The sequence below is a fragment of the Schistocerca cancellata genome, chromosome 4, assembly GCF_023864275.1.
Source record: "Schistocerca cancellata isolate TAMUIC-IGC-003103 chromosome 4, iqSchCanc2.1, whole genome shotgun sequence".
NCBI classification, from domain to species: domain Eukaryota; kingdom Metazoa; phylum Arthropoda; class Insecta; order Orthoptera; family Acrididae; genus Schistocerca; species Schistocerca cancellata.
Genome location: NC_064629.1, coordinates 779,178,520 through 779,201,354, shown reverse-complemented (window position 1 = coordinate 779,201,354; position 22,835 = coordinate 779,178,520). Strand labels below are relative to the sequence as shown.

Here is a 22,835-nt window from a genome sequence, read left to right as displayed (position 1 = left end):
CCTCCAGTGGATCAAGTTTCTGATGACTTTTAGATCTTTCAGTAGAAGGTCTCATCCTGCTAAGTTTTTACTTCCTTGTAATCTACTTTGTCATCAGCAAACAGTCTTAACTCAGAGTTTACCCCTTCTTCAATATTACTGACATAAATCAGGAAGAGCAATGGCCTCTGCCTTGTGGTACACCTCTCTATCATTATTACCTTTGATATGAAGTCTCTGTTCTATGTGCTGTAGATATTCTGTCACCCAACATGCTACTATTTCATCAAGACCTAGTCCTTGTAGTTTTGTTAGCAGTACCACGTGATTCACCCTACTGAAAGCTTTGGCGTGATCATGGGCTATCCAATCAAGTTGCCCTCTCCTGTCAATCACATCCAATATATCCAGCTGGAAACGAGCTAGCTGTGAGTCCCACGAAAACCCTGCTGCTTCGTACACCATCAACTTACTTCCAGGAAACACTCTTATATGTGTTTATTGGTGAACCCTTCAAATATTTTACTTACAATACAAGTCAGTCTGTAGTTTTTGCTATTGTTTCATTCTCCTTTTCCTTTGTATACCACCATTTTTACCACTGCTTCTTTTCATTCATCTGGGGGCCCACAATCATTCATAAATACGTTAAACAGGAATCTTAGGTAAGGCACAGTGCTCCAACCCATGATTTTTAGTATTTCTCCACTTATTCTGCCCAACCATACTGCCTTTCTTGGTCCTTGTGCTTTTATGACTACACATATTTCCCTGTTATTAAATGTGAAACCTCTAACGACATCCATCTCTGGTCTCTTTACATCTTTCCCCTAGACCTTCCTACCCGTACTCACTGTACAACTATATTCCTGATTACATAGTTCTGCTTTTCCTGCAACCTTTTACAATACCTTGTTTGCTGCTTGAATGTTGGGAGTGTCTTTGCATTCCCTTGTGGCTTTTTCTACACCCACATGTTTCTCGACCTTTGATTGTAACTGTTCACCCCAACAATCAGCTGTTCCAGGAAATATTTTTCTGCTTCTCTCTTAACTTTATTTAACTCCTCCTTTATGGGTTACAGACAAGCCTTGCTACATTTTTACTTCCTGATCTTGTTCCTCTGCAATCTTATCCTCCTTTTTTATTATTCTCACTGCTCTAATGTAATAAACTGCCTCTGTGACTGCTTCATGACTTTTTGTGGCTTTACTTCACTTTCTGATATAATCTGCACCAGTTCTGACCACACAGTGTTAACATCTTTTCATGTATTTTTACCACTGACCGGAACATCTCAGCTAAGTACTTTTCTATTCCCCCCCCCCCCCCCTCCCCCCATTTGACTTGTGATATATTTCTTAGATTTTGTCAACCTTGTGCTCTCTAAGAACACTTCAACTACTACAGCCCTATGTTTACTCATCCCCTCAATTATGTTCTGTTTCTGCCATACATCCCCAGGCTTTATCAGAAAAAAAATCATATAAATTATCACCCTTTGTATTTTCTATAATGAACTGCTCATAGCTCCCTTCCCAGATCAGCCTGTTCGCTACAAGTTTGGCTTCTGAACAGCTAGAAGTACAGAAGCACTAATAAATAATTAGGGTGATGAAATGGTTAGAAACTTGGATAACAGCAGTAGCCTTGTTGGAGTTATTTTTGATCTTTCTAAGGCTTTCAATATGGTTAGTTATTAAATCCGATTAAGCAAGTGCAATGAGAATAAAAGGAATAGATAATAAATGGTTTCAGTCATAGTTGTAAAACAGATCAGTGCAGTGCAATACACCTCCTCTGAGAAGGAATCTAGTGTTATCCTAGTTGTGATGGATATCGTGTTGGCAAGATTCCATGTGTTCGAGCATTATACTTGCCAGCAGTGTTATATAATGTGTTCGCATGTTTTTATTTTTTCACTGGGTGTTTTAGATTGAAGTTTCAAGATTTAGCTACATCACTGATTTACTTATTGTGCAAGTTTTACTTTTCAGCAGTGTTATGTAATCTGTTAATATGTTTTCACTTTTTCCGTAATGCTTTTATTTTCAAAATTTCTTGCTCATTGATTTAGTTTTTGGGCATGTTGCAATCACAATTCAGAGTATGTATTTGTGATTCCCCTTGCGCCAATATATTAAGTGTGGCGGCTATGTCACCAGTCTTAATGTATGAGGTCTATACAAAAAATTTCAGAACATTTGTAACTTCGCACCACTGGTGTGTTGGAGCAAAATGCGGTTGGCATCCCTGCACACACCTGTGTTTAATGTGTAACTGCCATAAGTATCACTGTTGTATGTGTGTTAGTTATTGTTCAGTGCTGTATTGAGTAGACTGTTGAAAGGACGAAGATTTGCAATGATAGATGAGATACAAGAAAATTCGCAGACGGTGCTTTGCATGATGCCAGAAGGGGAAATGGCAATGGAAGCAGTGTATCAATTGTGGAGGAGAGTATTTTGAAGGAGACCATGTACATTAAGTAAAATGTAAGTGTAGAAACATTTTGTGGACAAACTTCCAGAATTTTTTTAACACTCCTCATACTGGACTCTCATTCAGGAAGACTGGGGTTTATTCCTCGTATGGCCATCCTGACTTGGGCTTTCCATGTTCTTCCAAAGTGATAATGTGAATGCTGAGATGGTTCCTTTGATTAGGCCATGGACAACTTCCTACTCTATCCTCACCTAAGCCTATCCTACTTTGTTAACGATTTATATATGTATATATTATTTCTTTAATGTATCTGACATGTTTGATACTATTGTACTAAATGGTCTATGGATGGATGAATCAAAACATCAGGCACAGTTTCCTGAACTAATGAACTGAATTTTATTCTTTGCTGATTGTGCTCTTGCAGTTTACCAGAAAACACCTCAGTGACCTTCCAGATGCCCTCTCATTTAACTTAAATTTTGACTCCCTTAATTTTATCCTGCATCCACATAGACATTTAAATTTTCACTCCTCTGCTAAACATAAGTTTCCCTTATTTTAATAATTTCACACACATTCATAAAAATTTTACCACGTTTTAGAGCACGACCTGCCATCTGTGCCAAGTACTTATTTCTAATGAACTTATTTTAGTCTAAGAACTGCACCCAAAGTGTCACACAGGTCTTGAACACACTCATTTAATTAAGACTGAACCAGTTTATCGTGTAGTGAGGGAAGAGATTTCTCCAGATGCATTTTATATTATGATATTGCAGTGCCTGTGTTATTCTGATTACTATGCGAAGTTTCTTTGAACATGCATGCAAGCATAGGAACAGACACTGTGGCAATCACAGCCATTACGAAACACGTCAAATGAATTTGCAATTCGAATAAGGACCAACATCAGCTGTAGAATGGAATGATGACAATGAAAATTTGTAATGGACCTGGACTTGAACCCAGATTTTCGCAAATGGTTGCCTTACCATTTGGCTATCTGTGCACGACTCACAGCCAGACCTAAACTTCCATATGTTGTAAGCCATACGTCTATGACCTGTACTCGTACATCCATTATGTATATTCCTGTACAGGTCAGACATTGTACTTGAAAGTCACTTGCCCGATATAGGCAAATAAATACAATATTGCAGTGCCTGTATTATTCTGATAATGATGCAAAGCTTCTTTAAGGTTCTGCAGTTTATTTGATTTTTCTTTCATCGCATGGTGTGGCTAAGGAGGGAAAGTTCTTTGGAGTCATAAAATCTGCAATGAAACATTCATATTTGTTTAGACTGACTGTCACAGCCTCATGGCCATCAGCTGGCAACTCAGTTCTTTTCTCTGTGAGATGTATCCACCTTGATGTTTGAGGGTGCTCCCCACATGTGCCACCTAGCTATTGTAAACAGCCACCAGTTTGATGGCCACTGACCATAGTTCTAGTGTCCAAAAAATGACAGATGCCTCCTCCCCAGCATGTGTGGTGAGGTAACAGCTGGGCCTCAATAATGCGATCCCTTTGTAGTTAGGGGGTTACCACAGTGTGGGTATCTGAGGGGCCCCAACACCGATTGGCTACGATGCTCAGTATTGGGTGACCTTTGCTGCTCAGCCAGCACTTCTATAAAAATTTTGAGAAGCTGGAGGTCAGACCCAGATGTGGGAACCAAACATGAGTTATGTGGAAGAAGTGTTGTAAACAAATGCTTGGGAAAAAGAGAAGGAAGTACCACAACTAATGTCTTACACATGAGCCAGGTTGTCAGCAATGAATCTGTTCAACAGACAAAGTCTGAAAAAAGATATAGTCAGAGGGTAAGACTGCAGCACAGGAAAGGAAGGAGTCCTGCACTGGCTCAGGGACACATGTTCGTCATGCATGTAATCACAAAAAATTTGTGAGTCCCTTAGGGATGTTTGACTAAGACTAATGCAGTATTGGGAAATGGCGCACAGATTGTACTCAAATAGCAGTCTCTTCTTAATCCCTATTTACTGTATCGATGTGTTCCTCACATTAAGGAAAATCCATTAATAATGCCTACACTGAGGAACAGAACAATGAAAAGTTTGTAACACATTAATTTTAAAGCATAATAGTCAAAATCACATTATCTCAGTTTAAAGAATAGTATCACACTGAATCTGATATCAAATACCAGTTAAAACTGCAGGGTCACCAATAAGACCTAAAACTTCACCCTGAAGAGAAGTATGTCAAGTACACACGAAAGTACAGACAGAGCTGAAGAGCTTGTCCTCGCAGAGAATGCTTTTACTTACAAATACCGGGTGGTTATAATTAAAGTGCAGTTATTCACGGAGCTTCAGTGCGGGCTGTAATTATTGTACAGGAGCAAAACTTGGTAGATATGCTAATGCATTAAAGGGTAACTGATTTATGTTGGAAAACAATCACTTCCAATTTTGGCCACAAGGTTCAAATCTGGCACCATACACTGTTTGTATGACATCCATATTGTTATCTGACAATTCATAACAGTTAATAATAAAATCAACATTATTTTTATAACTTGTCAGACCTTTTCTGCCCATGTTCCATTCCTAATCCATTACATATGGAAACATTTCTATACCATCTTGTTTGCATTAATAGCGCCGTGTAAATCAGTTCCACATTACCGTACCTACCAAGTTTCACTGCCATATGATAATTACAGTGCGCACTGGACCTTAGTGAGTAGCTGCACTTTAATTATAACCATCCGGCACACTTTAAACTGTTCTACGAAATTTTAATATTTCAGAAATAAATAAATCCTTAAATCCCCAAAATTACAATCTTATATGATAAATAACTACGCGCACACCCCCGTATGGCTACATTTTCTGGGCTGACTACATCGTGCTGGCACTGTAGTTCAACTGATGTGAGTGGTGGGTGGAGTGGACAAGGAAAGCAAGGAGTTGGGGAGTGGGAGGAAGTGTGGCTGATGGCTGGTATGAAGTGGCAGAAGAATCGGATAGGAATGTGGCACTGATGAACTCAATCTAGATGCAGGCAGAAGGAGTTGTGTGCAGAAAACGATCATAGAATGTGTTACAAGAGAAGCCGGTGTTGGGGGAATCAAGATGGCATGGACTGTGTACCTGCTACTAAAATTCAGAATTTTATGCTCAGTAGTGAGTTCTGGCACTGGATGTCAGTTCCTGTTGAGTCTCTTGGCCACAACTTGACACTGGCCATTTATCTGGGTGGACAGCTGGCTGGTGTCATGACCACATAAAATACTTTACAGAAGTTAAAGCTGGCAGATGACACTGACTGCCTTCATAGGTAGCTCTGCCTCTGACAGGATAGCAAAACATGCTGCTGAGCACATAATTCTCAATTTCAATGGCTGTTTCACAACCCATGTCATCCAGATCCTTCCCCTTAACTCCGGCTCCTCTGATTAGCTGATCAGTAGATGGGACTTGACCTTGCAAAACATCATTCAATCCCCAAATTCCCTGGCTTAAATCTCTGTTAGCCTCCGCTCCACACCCATGTCCAACTGTGCCCCCAACTTCATTCATCTTGCATGCACACCCTCTTCTCCACAGTCTCTTTCTCCAATTGTTTTATCTCCACCTCCCAAACCACTCCTCAATGTCACTGTGCACATCTCGCCCTGCCTGCAGCCAGAAAGAACTCACCAGTGTCACATTCATATCCTGTGCATCTACTGCCTCTCCTTCTTAGCTTCAACCACACTTCCCCAACCCTCCCTCCTACTCTTCACCTCCTTGTCCCTATTTCCTCACCCCTGTCCAGCTGCAGTACTGGCACTACATAATCAGCAAGAGCAACATGGTTGTACAGGTCACGTGGTTTCGTGCGTTCGTTTGTTTCATAGCTATGAAGAAGGATTTGCCCAAAAGCTAACAATGTTATGTTTTGGTTATGTTCCTGTCAACAACTCAGTGCCTCAGCTATTCGGTGATTTGTCACCTTTATTGATAAAATTATTTGTATTCCATATCTATGTATAATTTGTATGATATGCTCCTGTTTCAAAGGTTTTATGAATGTGCATGGCCTACAGGAGGAAAGATTATTTTCAGGAATCTTACTCATTTTCATTTTCATTAACTTATCGTAAGTCTTAGATCATATCTTTTTCATTACTTTCTTATCTCAAAATATTTAAAATCTTGCTAAGGTGACACTGTCAAATTACGCAGATCACAGATGCTGAATGATTTAGCTAGCTACAAGGCCTTAAACTTGAAACAATTTCATCTTTGGAAAGTGTCATTTTACATCCAAGTATGAACAAAAGTTTGTGCAGCTAAATACATTGATGAATAAATTTAATGTATTTTTTGTGCTCACATTCTTAGCTCTTAGTCAGCTGGTAGCATATGCATTGCTGGATAATGAATAAGGAAAGGCACAGGAAACATAAATAGTGGACAGAATTTGTACACAGATTTCATCACAAAGTAACTTACATTTAATTTTATCAAAGGTCTTCCAAAATACTGTGTAACATACGCTTTCAGAGCTTCACTATACTTCTGTTTTGCTTCTTTTCGTAACCCATCTAAAACAGCAATTTTTAACTGGGACAGCAGAGCATGCAGGTGATGAAAATTTTCTGCAAAATGAAACAATATAGAAGACATATGAATGTGAAATTCAAGTTTTTGAACACACTTACCGCTCAAAAAATATGACTGAAAATAATGTACCCTACAAGATAATTGAAGCACTACCATTATGTCTAAAATATCTAAGTACAGTTACAATACCAAAGGTTTCTTCCAATATGAAACCTCCTGCACACAACTCTGCTCCTACTCCTCCTCAAAATAAACCTGCATGATAAATTTTGATTCTATACTTAGAGTCATGAAATACATTATGACATGGGATGTGGTAAGAAGGAATTATTAAGAAGGAACAACTTTAAACCATATCTGGCAATACTTCTACTGTCTGCCAGATAAATGATTTATTTCCTTGGGCAAACTGTCAGATAATATTACAACTTTGTATTACAATTTCTTCTTTGTGCAAAAGTCAGATTCACTACACGGAGGTGCAGATCATTTTTTCTTCGAGATTGTATTTATGAATCTCTGTCTTACTCTCAAAGTGCAATGGAGTGTTGACAACAAATTCCATCAGTGGATTGGCATAATGTGAGGTTATGGTTAATATTCTTGTTGCTTAAACAGATGTGTATCAACTCCACAAATAATTCTGATTCTGGATGACAACTTTAATTCATATTTTAAAAAGATCCCTGAAATTTCTAGACTTTTTCCCAATTTCAAATTTACCAGAACCAATTATTGTTGAATGTGAGAACAACATTTACTTTACTAGTTTTCATGACCACAAGTAAAATGTTTTTAGTTGTCTTGTGATTTATTAGTGATTATTTCAAGTCCAGCTAGGAATCAAAACAATGTACATATGAAATACTATTTCTGTTGTTGTTCATGAAATAATGCTCAATCGTAACAGATTGTAACACACTTACTGCAGATAAACTTAAAATATTTCATTACAAACTTCATTTACACAATCTGCATTATTTTAGCATTCAGATGCCAGCATCTGGACCATTTCTAACTCTCTTAAAATATCTGTGTGGTTTATAGCACTAACTAATGACTTCTGAATACAGAATGAATTTACTCCTAGTAACAATACCAAATTAAGCAAGGGTAAAAATGTCAATGGCAAATTTGGTGGTCAATGATTCTACTTGTTCTATAGTAGAAGAAAAAAAATATTCACCAGCTTTTTACTTAAAATGATAAAATGTTTTGTAGACTTCCTACATAGGGAGAAACAAATGTTTTGATACAATTAGAGAAACCAGAGCTCTCATAGAAAGATTTAAGTATACATTTTTCCCACATGGGATGGTTCAGAAACAGTCTGTAATTTGTTCTGTGAAACCTACATCTACATCTATACTCTGCTAGCCACCAAGAGGTGTGTGGCGGAGGGCACAATTCATGCCAAAGTCATATCCCCCCTCCCCCCTCTGTTCCAATCGCGGATCGCGTGAGGGAAAAATGACTGTCTGAACGCCTCAGTACGAGCTCTTATTTCCCTTATCTTTGAATGATCATCATTACGCGATTTGAAAGTTGGTGGTAATCATATATGCTCTCCTCGATGAAGATTGGATTTCGGAATTTAGAGAGCAGCCCCTTCTGTTTAGCGTGTCGTCTATCTGCAAGTGTGTCCCACTTCAAACTTTCTAGGAGATTTGTAATGCTCTCATGATGGCTAAATGTACCTGTCACGAGTCTTGCCGCTCTTCTTTGGACCTTCTCAATCTCTTGAATCAGACCCAACTGGTAAGGGTCCCATACAGATGAACGATACTTCAAGACTGGACGAACTAACGTATTGTAAGCAATTTCCTTTGTTGAAGGACTGCATCGCTTCAGGATTCTACCAATAAACCACAATCTAGAGTTCGCCTTACCCGTTACGTGTGTAATCTGATCATTCAATTTGAGATCATTTAGAATAGTCACACCCAGATACTTGACTGATGTTACCGCTTCCAAAGACTGCCAGATACTTATGTAGAGTTTATGGAGCTTGGGCAGTAGGCAAAAGGTTGATGTACAAGGGATTAACAGTGTGAGGATGTCGATAAGTCAGTTCATAGAACGCAGGAGATGCATGAGGTCATGTAATGGAATCACACTGGTATGGCTTGTAACTGATTTGTGACAACAGTGGTGGGGTCAATAAGAAGGATGATAAGGTTAGGATTGGTTTTTGTCCCATAGATGTAATATTTGACACACTGGGAGGAGATTTGGAGAAGGAAAGTTAAGCCAGGTTGGAAGTGAGGAATTCCTGGGAGACTGTCATTGGCTAGTCGAGTGGAAGGGGCTGACACCATGTCAGTGTGTGCTTCTGGCGGGATGTGGTGAGTAAGGTAGGTGGCGCCCACCCGGTTGGCCGTGCGGTCTAATGCACAGCTTTCCGGGCGGGAAGGAGCGCTGGTCCCCGGCACAAATCCACCCGGCGGATTTGTGCGAGGTCCGGAGAGCCGGCCAGTCTGTGGATGGTTTTTAGGCAGTTTTCCATCTGCCTCGGCAAATGCGGGCTGGTTCCCCTTATTCCGCTTCAGCTACACTATGTCGGCGATTGCTGCGCAAACAAGTTCTCCATGTACGCGTACACCACCATTACTCTACCACGCAAACATAGGGGCTACACTCGTCTGGTGTGAGATGTTCCCTGGGGGGTCCACCGGGGGCCGAACCACACAATAACCCTGGGTTCGGTGTGGGGCGGCAGAGGGGTGAAGTGGACTGCGGTAGTCATCGTGGGGTTGCGGACCACTGTGGCTGCGGCGGGGATGGAGCTTCTCCATCGTTTCTAGGTCCCCGATTAACATAACATAACATAACATAAGGTAGGTGGCGAAGAAATCTTTCACACTGAAGTAAATGAGTAACAGAAAACAGGTCCTTTATTATTTCTGCAGGTACAAACGTGAATTTGGGGCTAAAAGTGAAACATTTAGAGGGGACGAAACTTCTGTGAGTGTCAGGTTTCTGGAAAGTAATGTTTATGACAGCACTGAGAGCCTGGAGAGGGTGTTCGGCAGCAGGGTGTTTCTTGTGTGTGTGTGTGGGGGGGGGGGGGGGGGGTGTTAAAGGAAGTCTCTGGAGATAAGAAAGGCTGATTAGGTCAGCAAGGTACGCTATTTATTTATTTATTTCATGTTCCGTAGATCCAGTTAGTGAGTCAATCACAAGGATATGGAACGTGTCAAATTGTACAGGTTTCAATTTAAACTTACAATAAATACAAGGGCAATTCAATGCCAAATTGTACATAGTTTAAGTAAGACATACTATAAATACAGTAATAGATAGAATGTCAGCTAGATAACATAACAACCATTTAACAGAAAAAGGAGTTTCAAATAAAGGTTAAAAATAAGAGCACAAAGTTAAATCAGATATTAGGCCTACAAGAATAAATACAGGTACAGCCAATCTGCTGTTACAAAAAGTGTGCTAATGCTCAAATGGACAATAAAATCAACTGAACTACTTCTAGACACAATAAGTTTAGTGATGGTATACATTTTCTTTCAAATATTCATCCACAGTATAAGAAGACTTCTCTGTCAGGTAATCTTTGAGAACTTGTTTAAATTTTGGCAGTTCTGTATGAACACATTTGATATGTAGTGGGAGAGTATTGAACAGCTTAATGTTGGAGTAATAAACTCCTTTTTGTACCAGAGTGAGGAGTTTCATTTTGAAATGTAGATTGTTTTTGTTTCTGGTGTTATAGCCATGGAATTTACTGTTGTCTTGGTAGATATAATAATTTTTGCACACAAAGGTCAGCAAGGGAAAAATATACTGTGAGGCAGTTGTTAGGATACCTATCTTCCGAAACAAGTGCCTGCAAGAGTGTCTTTGCTAGACCCCACACATTATTCTGATTGTTTTTTTTTTTTTTTGGATGGTGAAAACTTTTTTTTTTTTTTGCAAGTGGTTGGTTCCCCCAGAATATGATAGCATATGACATCAATGAGTGGAAGCAGCCAAAGTAGGCAACCTTAATCATGTCAACTTCTGCCACTGAAGAAATTACCCATAATGCAAATGTTGCAGAGCTAAGTTTTTTACATAGATGAAGAATGTGAACTGACCAATTACACTTGCTGTCTGTATAAGCACCCAGGAATTTTGTACCTTCAGCTTTCTGTATTGGTTGATCTCTACATTTTATGTTAATTTCATCGAGATTACTTTGTGGTGTATGGAACCTCATATAATGAGTTTTATTTGCATTGAGTGAGAGACCATTTGAGGAGAACCAATTTAAGATGTCATTAAAAACAGTATTTGTAGTTTGTTCTATATTGTGATCTATCAAATCATCAATTAGAATTGTGGTATCATCAGCAAACAGGGTAAATTTGCTGTTTGGAGTCTAAGAGGTTGATAATGGGGCAGGTTGTAGTTATAGGTTCTTTACTGAGTAGAAGTATTCTTGGCTGGGAGTACAGTGTAAGCAGATGAGAGAAATTCCTTACATGCTGTCAAGATGTCACTCTAGTTGTTATACACCAACAGTGTCTATAACGGAAATGAGATGCATGGAATTATTGTCAGAGAGTAAAAGAATTTCTCAAAAGGAGTAGGAGCAGTTAGGAGTAGAGGCAGTTAGTACAGATCTGAGAACTGAATATGAGTATTGAGGATAAGGGATTAATGGAACTGGAAAAGAAGTTCTTTATGAGAAGATGGGTGACAGCTAGAAATAAAGATCTTATTACTAAGTTCACTGGGAGGGATACAAAGTGCTAGACAGTAGTTTGTAGGACTAAGGACAGTTTTCTGAACTGCTAGGGCAAGACTTTATGGTTAGATAGTCAAGAGACACACAAAATTCAAGCTTTCGCAACAAACTGTTGCCTCATCAGGAAAGAGGAAAGGAGAGGGAAAGACGAAAGGTAAGGTAAGTCTTTCCGCTCCCGGGACTGGAATGACTCCTTACCCTCTCCCTTAAAACCCACATCCTTTCGTCTTTCCCTCTCCTTCCCTCTTTCCTGATGAGGCAACAGTTTGTTGCGAAAGCTTGAATTTTGTGTGTATGTTTGTGTTCGTTTGTGTGTCTGTCGACCTGCCAGCACTTTCATTTGGTAAGTCACATCATCTTTGTTTTTAGGTATATATATATATATATATAAAATAATTTTAAATATAAATTATTGTACCAATAACAGACATATATGGAATTTAAATAGCTAATAAGATGAAGTTATAGAAAATTAAACGAAAGGATTAGAGACAGTGTTTAATGATGTATAACTGTTTCTGCTTTGAAGGCCAAACCTACAAATAAATATGTGGAACTGCAATGGGCACCAACATGACCTCATCTTCATTATATGACCCCAGTGTCTCCACTCTTTCCACCAGAACCTCAACATCTAATCCCTAACTGGTTTTACCTCATCCTTTCCAATACAACACATTATCTTCTTAGGTGTTTGTCTCCACCTGTCATAAAATCCTCTGGTCATGATACAGAAACCAATCACCAACAGTACCTCCAATTTGACAACTACCAACCATTCCCCTTAAAAAGTCCCTCATGCATGTATGCCAAATCTGCTGTAGGAAGGAGTTAGTGAAATACATTGATATCATAATCTTACAGTCAGTTATCATGCCCAAATTTTACAACAAGAAATGTGAAGTCACTGTCCCGTGCTTCCCTCATGAGGATGTGAGAAGTTAACTTGCTTTACTCATTTTCACCCTGTAATGTCTCACAGCATCCTATTCTGGAATAACCTGACTCTGAAGATGTAAACATTTGTGACAAAGAAGCATGTAAGTCAAATATATGGGGCCAACTCTAGAACCTCACAGACAGCTCTTTAAACAGTTGGGATTACTGACAACTGCCTCACTGTACAGGGTAGTCCACAGGTGTGAAACCACAATTCTGAAACTAAAACAGGTGAATAAACAGAAAAGTTAAGTCAAGTAGTACAAGATGGGAGAGGGGAAACCCTGTGAGGCTATGTTACCAACCTTGCAGCCATTTTTGAAGTTGCCATTGTAAATGCAATTTGTAATTTCCAAATGGAGAAGGGTGGGGATGGGATCTTGTGACATAACACACACAGAATTACATGAGAAAAACAATGGTACTTTCATCTGAGCATAGCTTTATTTATGCTCAAGTTATGGCTGATGTTTCTTCCCTACAGGTGAAGCAAAGCTGATGGCAATAACACAAACCAAACACACTGAGATCTTCCTGATATCAGAAGAGGGGAGTACCCATGTTATCACAGAGGACTTCAACCAATGCTGATCATAGACCACCCATTACACAGTGTGTGGTGGTGAAACTGGTCACAAAATTCCATGAAACTGGTTCTGTTGCAGATAAACCAAAAGTTGAACAACTCAGAATGGCCACAAATGAAGCAAGGTCAACTGTTGGTCTGGCTTCTTTTTTTTTTTTTTTTCTTCCATTTTAACTAAACGAGTCCATAATGCAGTACTCACTGCATCTTGCAGCAAAACTGGGATCAGCTGAAAATCAACAATGAATGGTGGCCACACATAAATGGCACCCTTCAAAAAAGCAAATGTTAAAAATCTCATCTAGGACGATGTAGATCACTGAATTCGCAGAATGTGTGATGAACAAATTGGATGAAAACCATCATTTCCCCTACGATTTACTATTTATTGATGAAGCTAATTTTTATGTGATTGGAGATGTAAATAAACAGAAATACAGATACTAATCAAGTGGTAGTTGTCATTGGATGGATCCATTGAGGGTAGTTGGTACATCAAAATTTATAGTTTGGAATGTAATATGGAGTTCTCATATTGCTGGGCACTTCTTCATACAGGGTACACTAACATCACCTCATTATCTGCAGCTGTTAGACAAAGATGTGCTTTCCAACTTTATTTAAATACTATGGTGCACTAACTTATTACCAGCTAACTGTCCAGGCATATGTGGATATCCAGTTTCCTCAGAGACTGATAGGTCTCAGAGATTCAGTGGAGTGGCCATAATGTTCCCCAGATTTAAGCCCTTTGGATTTCTATCTGTAGGGATGTGTGAATGTAGTGCCTGTTGTAAAGACCAGAAATCTTTCACACCTCAAGGAGCAGTTTGTTCATACTTGTGTTCATATTCCACTACATGTGTTAGTTAAACCCCATGAGGAATAGTGAAGTGGATAACAACCTTATAACATGCCTAACACAGCCTGTAGCCTTTATGTGTTACCATTGGCATTTGCCTTATTCAGTACTAAATGTGACATAACCCAAGAATCAAAAAAGTTCTGCTCAAATGAGACACACCATTGCTTTTTTCAAGTAATTCTCTGTCTGCCTGATATGTCACACGACCCCCTTTCCCCAAATGGCTGCTGTGTTGGTAACAATAGCTTCACAGGTTTTGTCCCCTCTTCCATCTCACACTACTTGACTGTAGATTATTGTTTACTCACTTCTCTTTGTTTCAGAATCGTGATTCCACACATATGGAGCATCCTGTACATTTATTCCCATATGAAGTTTGTCAATAACAATTTATCACAATTAGAAAATGATAGTAACATTCATAAATTAGAAGGAGAAATGACTTACACTATACTTCACTCGGCCTCAGTGTGGCACAGAAAGCAGTGAGGTAGTCACCCATAAAAGTCTTAGACCCACTTACACAGTGGTGTAAAGAATATCATAACAGATAACAAAATTAACTTCTTACCCAAAATACTCCTCATCCTCCTCCTCCTCTTGATGATGACTTACCAGGAACACTTGCCCTGTACACTCGACTAACACATCCTACCACATTACAGTCATGGGTATACTACGTCAATGCAATGCCTTCAAAAGCTGTTTCAGTACCCGCCCTGTTTGGAAACCCTGCACAACACCTAATACTCTGAACTATTTAGATGGAATCTGTCCCTCTTATATAATACCTCACCCCAATTCTCCCTCTTCCCCTATGTCATACTTCATCTGAGGTATCACCTGTCTCTTCTGTCTGTATCCCCTCCCCACCCCCATTTTCAGTTAACCTGAATAACCACGCATAATCAGTGTCAATGATGCTTCCACTTGGACTGGATGCATTTGAATATCTGTGTGGTTATGGAGACCTGAGAATATAGACGGTGGTAGCTCCAAGGCAAGTAAGTATCTGTGCCACAGCAGACAATCTGAGCAGCGCTCTTAACATTGTTTGCAGATGATGCTATCATTTACCATCTTGTAAAGTCATCGGGTGATCAAAATCAACTGCAAAATAATTTAGACAAGATATCTGTATGGCACAAAAAGTGGTACTTTACTCTAAATGATAAAAAGTGTGAAGTTATCCACATGAGTACTAAAAGAAATCCACTAAATTTCGGTTACATGATAAATCACACAAATCAAAATGCTGTAAATTCAGCTAAATACTTAGGGATTACAATTATGAATAACTTCAATTGGAATGATCACGTAGATAATGTGGGTACAGCAAACAAAAGACAGTGATTTATTGGTAAAACACTCAGAAAATGCAACTGGCCAACTAAAGAGACTGCGTACACCATGCTTGTCTGCCCTCTTCTGGAGTATTGCTGTGGGGTGTGGGATATGCATCATATGAGACTGATGGAGGACATCGAAAAAGTTCAAAGGAAGGCAGCTCATTTTGTATTATCACAAAACAGGAGAGAGAGAGTGTGCGCAACGGACATGATGTGTGAATTAGGGTGGCAGTCACTAGAACAAAGACATTTTTCGTTGCGGTAGAATCTTCTGGTGAAATTTCAATCACCAACTTTCTCTTCCAAATGCAAAAATATTCTGATGGCTCCCACCTACATAGTGAGAAATGATCACATGATAAAATACGAGAAATCAGAGCTCACACAGAAAGATTTAGGTGCTAGTTTTTCCAGCACGCTGTAAGAGAGTGGATCCATAAAGAGGTAGCTTGAAGGTGGTTTGATGAACCCTCTGCCATACACTTAATTGTGAATTGCAAATTAATCATGTATATTTAGATGAACATGCTGTGTTAGGCTGTTATCGATCAGTTCTAGGTGAATTGTCTTTCCTCGTGTTTTGTTTACTGGATGTACTTTATACGAGGGTTGGAACTTAAATAGTGGCAACTATTTATTAACAACCGATACAAAATAGTTACATGTTTGTACCTGCTACTGTCCTTCAAAGTAGTCATCAGCATTGTGTAGAACTCGTTGCTAGCAATGTGGAAGGCATAGTATACCATTAGCACAGTCTGTTCTGTTGATGGTGCGAATGGAGTGGTCTACTGCCTGTCGAATCTCTGGAACAGTTCTGAAGCGAAAGCCACGAAGTGGTTTCTTCATCTTCGGAATCAAATCAAAGTCACAAGGACTTACGTCCGGGGAGTATGGTGGATGGTACAGTACTTCCCAGTCCCATCGACTGAACAGAGCAACCACAGCTTGTGCTGTATGCGCCTGCGCATTGTCAGTCAAAATGATGGGTGGGTTGCAAAGAAAGTGTCGCCGCTTCTTTCGCAAAGCTGGTCACAGGTGATGCTCCAAAACCGAACAGTAATACCGTGCACTGATGGTCTGCCATGGAGGAACGTAATGCGTTAGGATAACGCCATCGCAGTCGTACATGAGAATCACCATAACTTCCACCATACTGGGGCCCTGATGCAATTTCGAGTTTCGCAGCGACCCATAATGACGTCATTCGTTGGATTGGCATTTCAGTTTTGGCTTGTGGGATGTGGCCCATGTCTCATCCAGTGTTGTAATACAGTGTAAGAAAGTCTCTCCTTCAAACTCATAGCGCTCCAAGTGTGTCTGAGCAGCGTCGTAATGCATCCATTTCTGCATTTCCGTCAAGTCATGCGGAATCCACCGTGATGCAATTTTTCGCATGCCCATGCGTTCCTACAGGATGTGAAGCACAGTCGTATGCACTAATCTGGTTTCGTGGGCGACTTCACGAATCGTATGGTGTCAATCATTGTCCACTAATGCGACAACAGCAGCTTGAGAGAGGCTAGTATGACCTGCCCGATGCGTGTCTGGTGTCTGCCACTGCTTGCCAACCTTTGTTGAAGGCTTTTGCCCAATGTGTCACTGTTCTGTATGGCAATGCTGATTCCCTGCATGCCTGTTGAAGACCTTGATGACACTGTCATGCTGTACGGCCTCTGTCGCATTCAATCTTGATCCAACTCCGTTGTTCCTGTTTTGAAAACATAATGACACCGTTACATTAGACTGCTCGCTCACAAGTGACTGTGTTTCCTTTGATTGTGCGCATGCCGGTGACGTGGGATGGGTGAGTCCATTTGCTCGGAGGTAAGGTAGGTGTGTCACCAATGTGTGCTATCAGTGACAATAGTACATTCCATTGCATAGTGTCTCCACAGCAGTGTTGCCACTAGTTAAGTTCCAAGCTACGTATATAGGAGAGCAAAAAAGTATTACGGAAAGCCATGCTGGAAAGAAGTTGTTCACTCATTATTCACTGGAAGATACAATGTAGTTACTAAAATATTGTGGGAGTGAAATTTCTTGATGGTAGTTACACAAAAATGCAGCATCACTTTTTAAACAAAAATTCAGCGCAAAATCAGATATGATATGAGAAAGGACAGAAATAGCTATTTAAAATAGCAGAAATGAACATGTATGCCTTTAATAACTAGTTTCAGAAGAAAAGAAACACACAATATATTTGACAAGCACAAAATGGACCTCAAGTTGAAATGACTATATTTTATGAAGCAATAAAGAAACTGTCCAGGATGCATTAGCAACACTTTTGATGTCATGCAGGATGCACATTAGTCATCCATCTTATACAGATAACTAATAGGCCACATAACTAGAGTACCAAACACAGTCTGAAGAAACTTTGATGTCACCATTCTCAAAATTTAATGACTCACAGAGCCTCCTCATCCAGAAATGGGTTTTCAAATCATTAAGAAAATGTGACATTGGAGCAATGACTATGACTCTCCTGCCTGTGACGTACCTATATCAGTACACTGAAGAATGCAAATGTCAATGCAAGGCTTCCATTAGACCTCATCAGGATAGTGGGAAATTCAGAACTGAAAGATGAGTCACATCAACTAAACTGTGCAAACAACAATGTAGAAAAGATGGATTGCTTCTTAATGTGTCATCTTTACACTAAGTAGCAATCTATCTTCTCCTACATTGTTGATATTCTTATCTAGAGTTTCCATTGTTTAAACTATGCAAACTTAGATGAAATTCTCAGATCCTGGGAAAATAAAGAAGTAAACTATCTTAATTGAACCCTTTCACTTTTCTGAAGGCAAACATAAACAACAAATGAAAGAGCTAAAAAGAACAAGTTTGAAAGTATGCCAGAATATCAGTTACAATATGACCAAAACAATATATGATCAACACACTGAAAGGACAGCAGTACAAATTAACAATGAAGCCACAGAACCTCTTCATAAATGTCCAAATTTAGGGCAGTTGACAACAGCAGGATGAATAAGAAATCAAGACTGAAGCTTAATTGGAGTTTTTTTGGTAAAGTAAATAGAGTTTTTAAAATTGTTACAATGAATTTTGACTGTTGTGGAAGATTTAATTATGACAGCAATGAAAATGAAATTGAAGTCAATGGTATATGTAGCCAGGTGTATGCACCAAGGAATATGTTTGCTGAATTCCAAGAAACAAGAACAAATTGAGATGGAAAAAAGTCTAAAGGAGATCTTTATTGAGAAGCTGATGCAAAATGATGATGATGATGACAATGGCAGCTATAATCTCTAATCACAACAGTAACAACTGCAGAATTGCTGCATTACCTAACTAATGTAATTAACTGTTACAACAAAGAAAACCATGTTCAACTGATCAAATAAGATCAAGTAGCTATGCATGTAACATTGTATATCATTCAAGATACGTTTAAATATTCTTATATATACAGAAACCACAAGACTAATAAAGTTAAGTCTGATGCCAACTATATCAGGGCAACATATTATGCCAATAAGTAAATTTAAACCATCAAATCATATGGCAGAGAGGTGACACCTTCACACAAGGTATAGGGGGCAGTCATCATCAGTCTCCACAGCACTAATGAGCACTATAGGTGTTTTGAGAGGAAGAACTGTGTGTCTCTTGAGTCTCATCAGCCACAAGCAATTACCCACAGTCAGGAATGACTGCCTTGAATTTAATTATTGGCATGCACATGGCCAGTTCATCAGAGCATCAAACTGCATGTTTGAGAAAACATGCATGCAACTGCTATTGTAACACACAGTTGGCAAGTTTTGATATGAAGGTGTTAAATGTAATGTACATCAAATACACATACCTCCCGTCCCCAACATACTGCACTAAGGGACAGTCACTACAGCCATGAATGAGAAGTAGCACACAAAAACTTTCTTAGCAATAAAGATCCTTTGAGCAATGGAGGCCAGAAAGTTTTGTCGAGAATGAATCTTTTACTTTACAGTGGAGAGTGCACTGATTTGAAAAGTCCTACCAGATTAAAACTTGCTGATTGTGCTTCGAACCTGGGACCTTTGCCTCCCATGGGTAAGTATTCTAATAGACTAAGCTAGCCAAGCTTGACTCATAATCTGATCTCCCAGCCTCACTTCCACCAGTACCAATTCTCCTACCTTCTAAACTTAACTGAAGATCTCCTGTATACCTTACAAGACTAGCACTTCTGCAAGAGAGGATACTGCATAGAAATGGATTAGTCACAGCCTAAGGGACTGTTTCTAGAATGAGTCTTTCATTCTGCAGCATAATAAAGTATGCAGGAGAACTTTTGTGAAGTTTGAAAGATAGAAGAGGGGTACGTGTGGAAGTAAATCAGTGAACGGGGCTCGTCAGTTTTCCACGGATAGCTCAATCACTAGAGCAACTGCCCGTGAAATGCCAAGATTCAGAGTTTGAGTCCCAGTCCAGCACAGTAATAATCTGCCATGAAGTTTCAAATCAGTGCATACTCTACTACAGAGTGAAAGAATCCTTCTGAAAACAATCCCCTAGGCTAGGGCTACGCCACTTTTTCGGAATATCCATTCTTCCAGAAGTGCTAATCCTACAAGGTATACAGGAAAACTTGTGTGAAATTTAAAAAGTAACAGAGGAGCACCAGCAGAAGTGAAGTGGTAAGATCTGCTTATGAGTCATGCATGAATAGCTCAGTGGTAGAGCATTTTTCTCATGAAAGGCAAAGGTTCCAGTTTAAGTCTCTGGTCTGGACATGGTTTTAATCTGGTAGGAAATTTGAAGTATAGTCCAGTCTTCACAATAGCTATTCAACGTATTTACAGGACCCATGCCTCCAAGCATGGCATCCTTTGATTATTTTGTGCTGTAGAACTTTACAGCTGCAAGGAGGAATAACATAAAAATGAGCTTTGTGATTGGTATCAATTCTCAAGACCATCATAACAGCATTTGGCACATGTTATACGGAAGTGGTGATGGTATCCTATTAAAATATTATTCTGTGCCTTTTGTATAACACCATTGTGGTGAAACCACTGTAACTATCCATTGATCATTCTCCTTTTCAAATGAGATATTTAAGTGGTGTACAGTAGATCACTTCTTGTGCACGCAGTGACTGTCACATGCATCAGTGTACTTGGCATACAGCACATATTACTATACAGAGCACTAAGTTACATTTTTTCATGCAGATTCTTGAGAGTGAAGGAGACTTGTGTATTTCTTACCCATTTTAACAACCTCTTGTGGCGTTTTGTGATGCTCTGCAGCATTACGTGGAATAGCTTCAAACATGGCTGATACTATTTTCAGATACCATTTGTCTAAGTCATTACGTCTGTCTGTACTCTTGAAAATAGTTTCTGCAGTCTGAGCAAACTCCTGTTTCAAACATTGAAAAATGAACATCACTCATTATAAATAAAGAACAAAACACAATGACAACAAAGACAATTACATCAACAGTAAATTCCATTCACAAAACTCATTAAATTTACAAAAGACAGATGCAACAGCTATTAGTAACCTTCACAAGCAACAGCCTCCAGTGCTACACAGAGAAATACACAGAACTAAACAGCAGCACATCAAAGGTTCCTTCTTCATGGAGGGAAGAGAAATTAGTTGTGGAAACATGAATGAGGGGAAAGATTATTAATCATATATAAGGAGGAGGAAGGTAGACAAGAACAATCAATAAGAGCTAAACATTATCACAAATTCAGGAATTAAGAACTCTCACTCTCTCTCTCTCTCTCTCTCTCTCTCTCTCTCTCTCTCTCTCACTCACTCACTCATACAGACCTTATGGCTGCTGGTTACCAACTGTTCCTACAGTTATAATGAAGCACAACAGACAAGTTTTCATGAATCCTGAACACGTGATGGAAAATGTGCCATTGTAACTGCAGTCATTTTCCAGTAAATGATTCCCAGAATGTCTTGAACAGCTGTATGAATATTGGGTCTAGTGGATGAGTGCACAAGGGGAGTACCTTGACATGTTACCTAATAGCAAGTAAGTAGAATAAATATTTGTATTTTACTGATTCTGGGAGCTATACTACTAACACACGATTACACAGTGTTCGTAATGAAAAACCTTATAATGATCTGAAATGACATAACTGATACACATTTCTGTAGTTCCCAAACCTATTGGTTCTCAGTGCATTATATCACATTTTTTGGCAGCATCCCGAGTCAAAACATTGGTCTCTCAAATGCAGAGTTGATGCGCCTACATTCACTTAAAACAATAAATGAAAAACATCTTAAATAAAAAATAAAATAAAAAAATAAAAAACTGAAGTGATTTATATTATTTTACTTTGTGTACACATTTATGATCTGATGGACAGGGTGGGCATCAATCTGTGGCTGTTTGCTGATGATGCTGTGGGTAAAAGGTGTCAGCACTGAGCAACTGTTGGAGGATATAAAATGACTTGGACAAAATTTCTAGTTGGTGTGATGAATGGTAGGGTCCTCTAAATGTAGAAAAATGTACATTAATGCAGATGAGTAGGTAAAACAATCCTGTAATGGTAGAATACATCATTAGTAGTACATGTCTTGACACAGTCACATTGATTAACTAACTAGGAGTAATGTTGCAAGGCGACATGAAATGAATGAAGCATGAAGAATGTTAGTAGGGAATGCGAATTGTCACCTTCAGTTTATTGGGAGACTACAGGACACTAGTGTGACCCATTCTCGAGTACTGCATGAGTGTCCGAGATCCCCACCCGGTCGGATTAAAGGCAGACATTGACGCAATTCAGAGGCTGGCTGCTAGATTTCTTACTGGTGTGTTAGATCAATATGTGAGTATTGCAGATATGTTTCATGAAATCAAATGCGAATCCCTGGAGGGAGAAACATTCTTTTTGTGAAATTATTTTAAGAAAATTTAGAAAACTGGCATTTGAAGTTGAATGCAGAACAATTCCACTGCCACCAATGTACATTCCACATAAGGACTATGGAGTTAAGAGAAATTAGGGCTGGTATAGAGGCATATTGATAGTTGTTTTTCCCCTCACTCTATTTGTGAGTGGAATAGGAAAGAAAATGAATAGTAGTGGTACAAGGTACCCTCCCGCATACACCACTGCTGCAGCTTGCAGAGTACACATGTGGATGTGGATCATCAATATAATTAAAGGGATGAATGAGCTTTTTGTTCACTACAAAACTTCTCAGATATTGAAATTAAATAGCTACCCATATTTCTGTCAATTAATTTTCTCATATTATTTAGTTTTTATTACACTGAGTGATAAAAATCCAGCTTTGAACAAACAGAATGTTGCAGATGGAATTAAT

General features: G+C 39.1%; 1 protein-coding gene across 2 annotated transcripts in view; it reads right to left on the bottom strand.

Moving 5' to 3' along the window:
- LOC126184627 (exocyst complex component 1) overlaps positions 1 to 22,835 on the bottom strand; it is a 254,800-nt gene that overhangs the window by 7,976 nt on the left and 223,989 nt on the right. For both annotated transcript variants that reach the window (XM_049927094.1, XM_049927095.1), the window contains 2 exons: positions 20,732 to 20,885; positions 6,898 to 7,043 (listed from right to left, as the gene is read on the bottom strand). In XM_049927094.1, the coding sequence (XP_049783051.1) occupies positions 6,898 to 7,043; positions 20,732 to 20,885 (300 nt within the window). The remainder of the gene's footprint in view (positions 1 to 6,897; positions 7,044 to 20,731; positions 20,886 to 22,835) is intronic.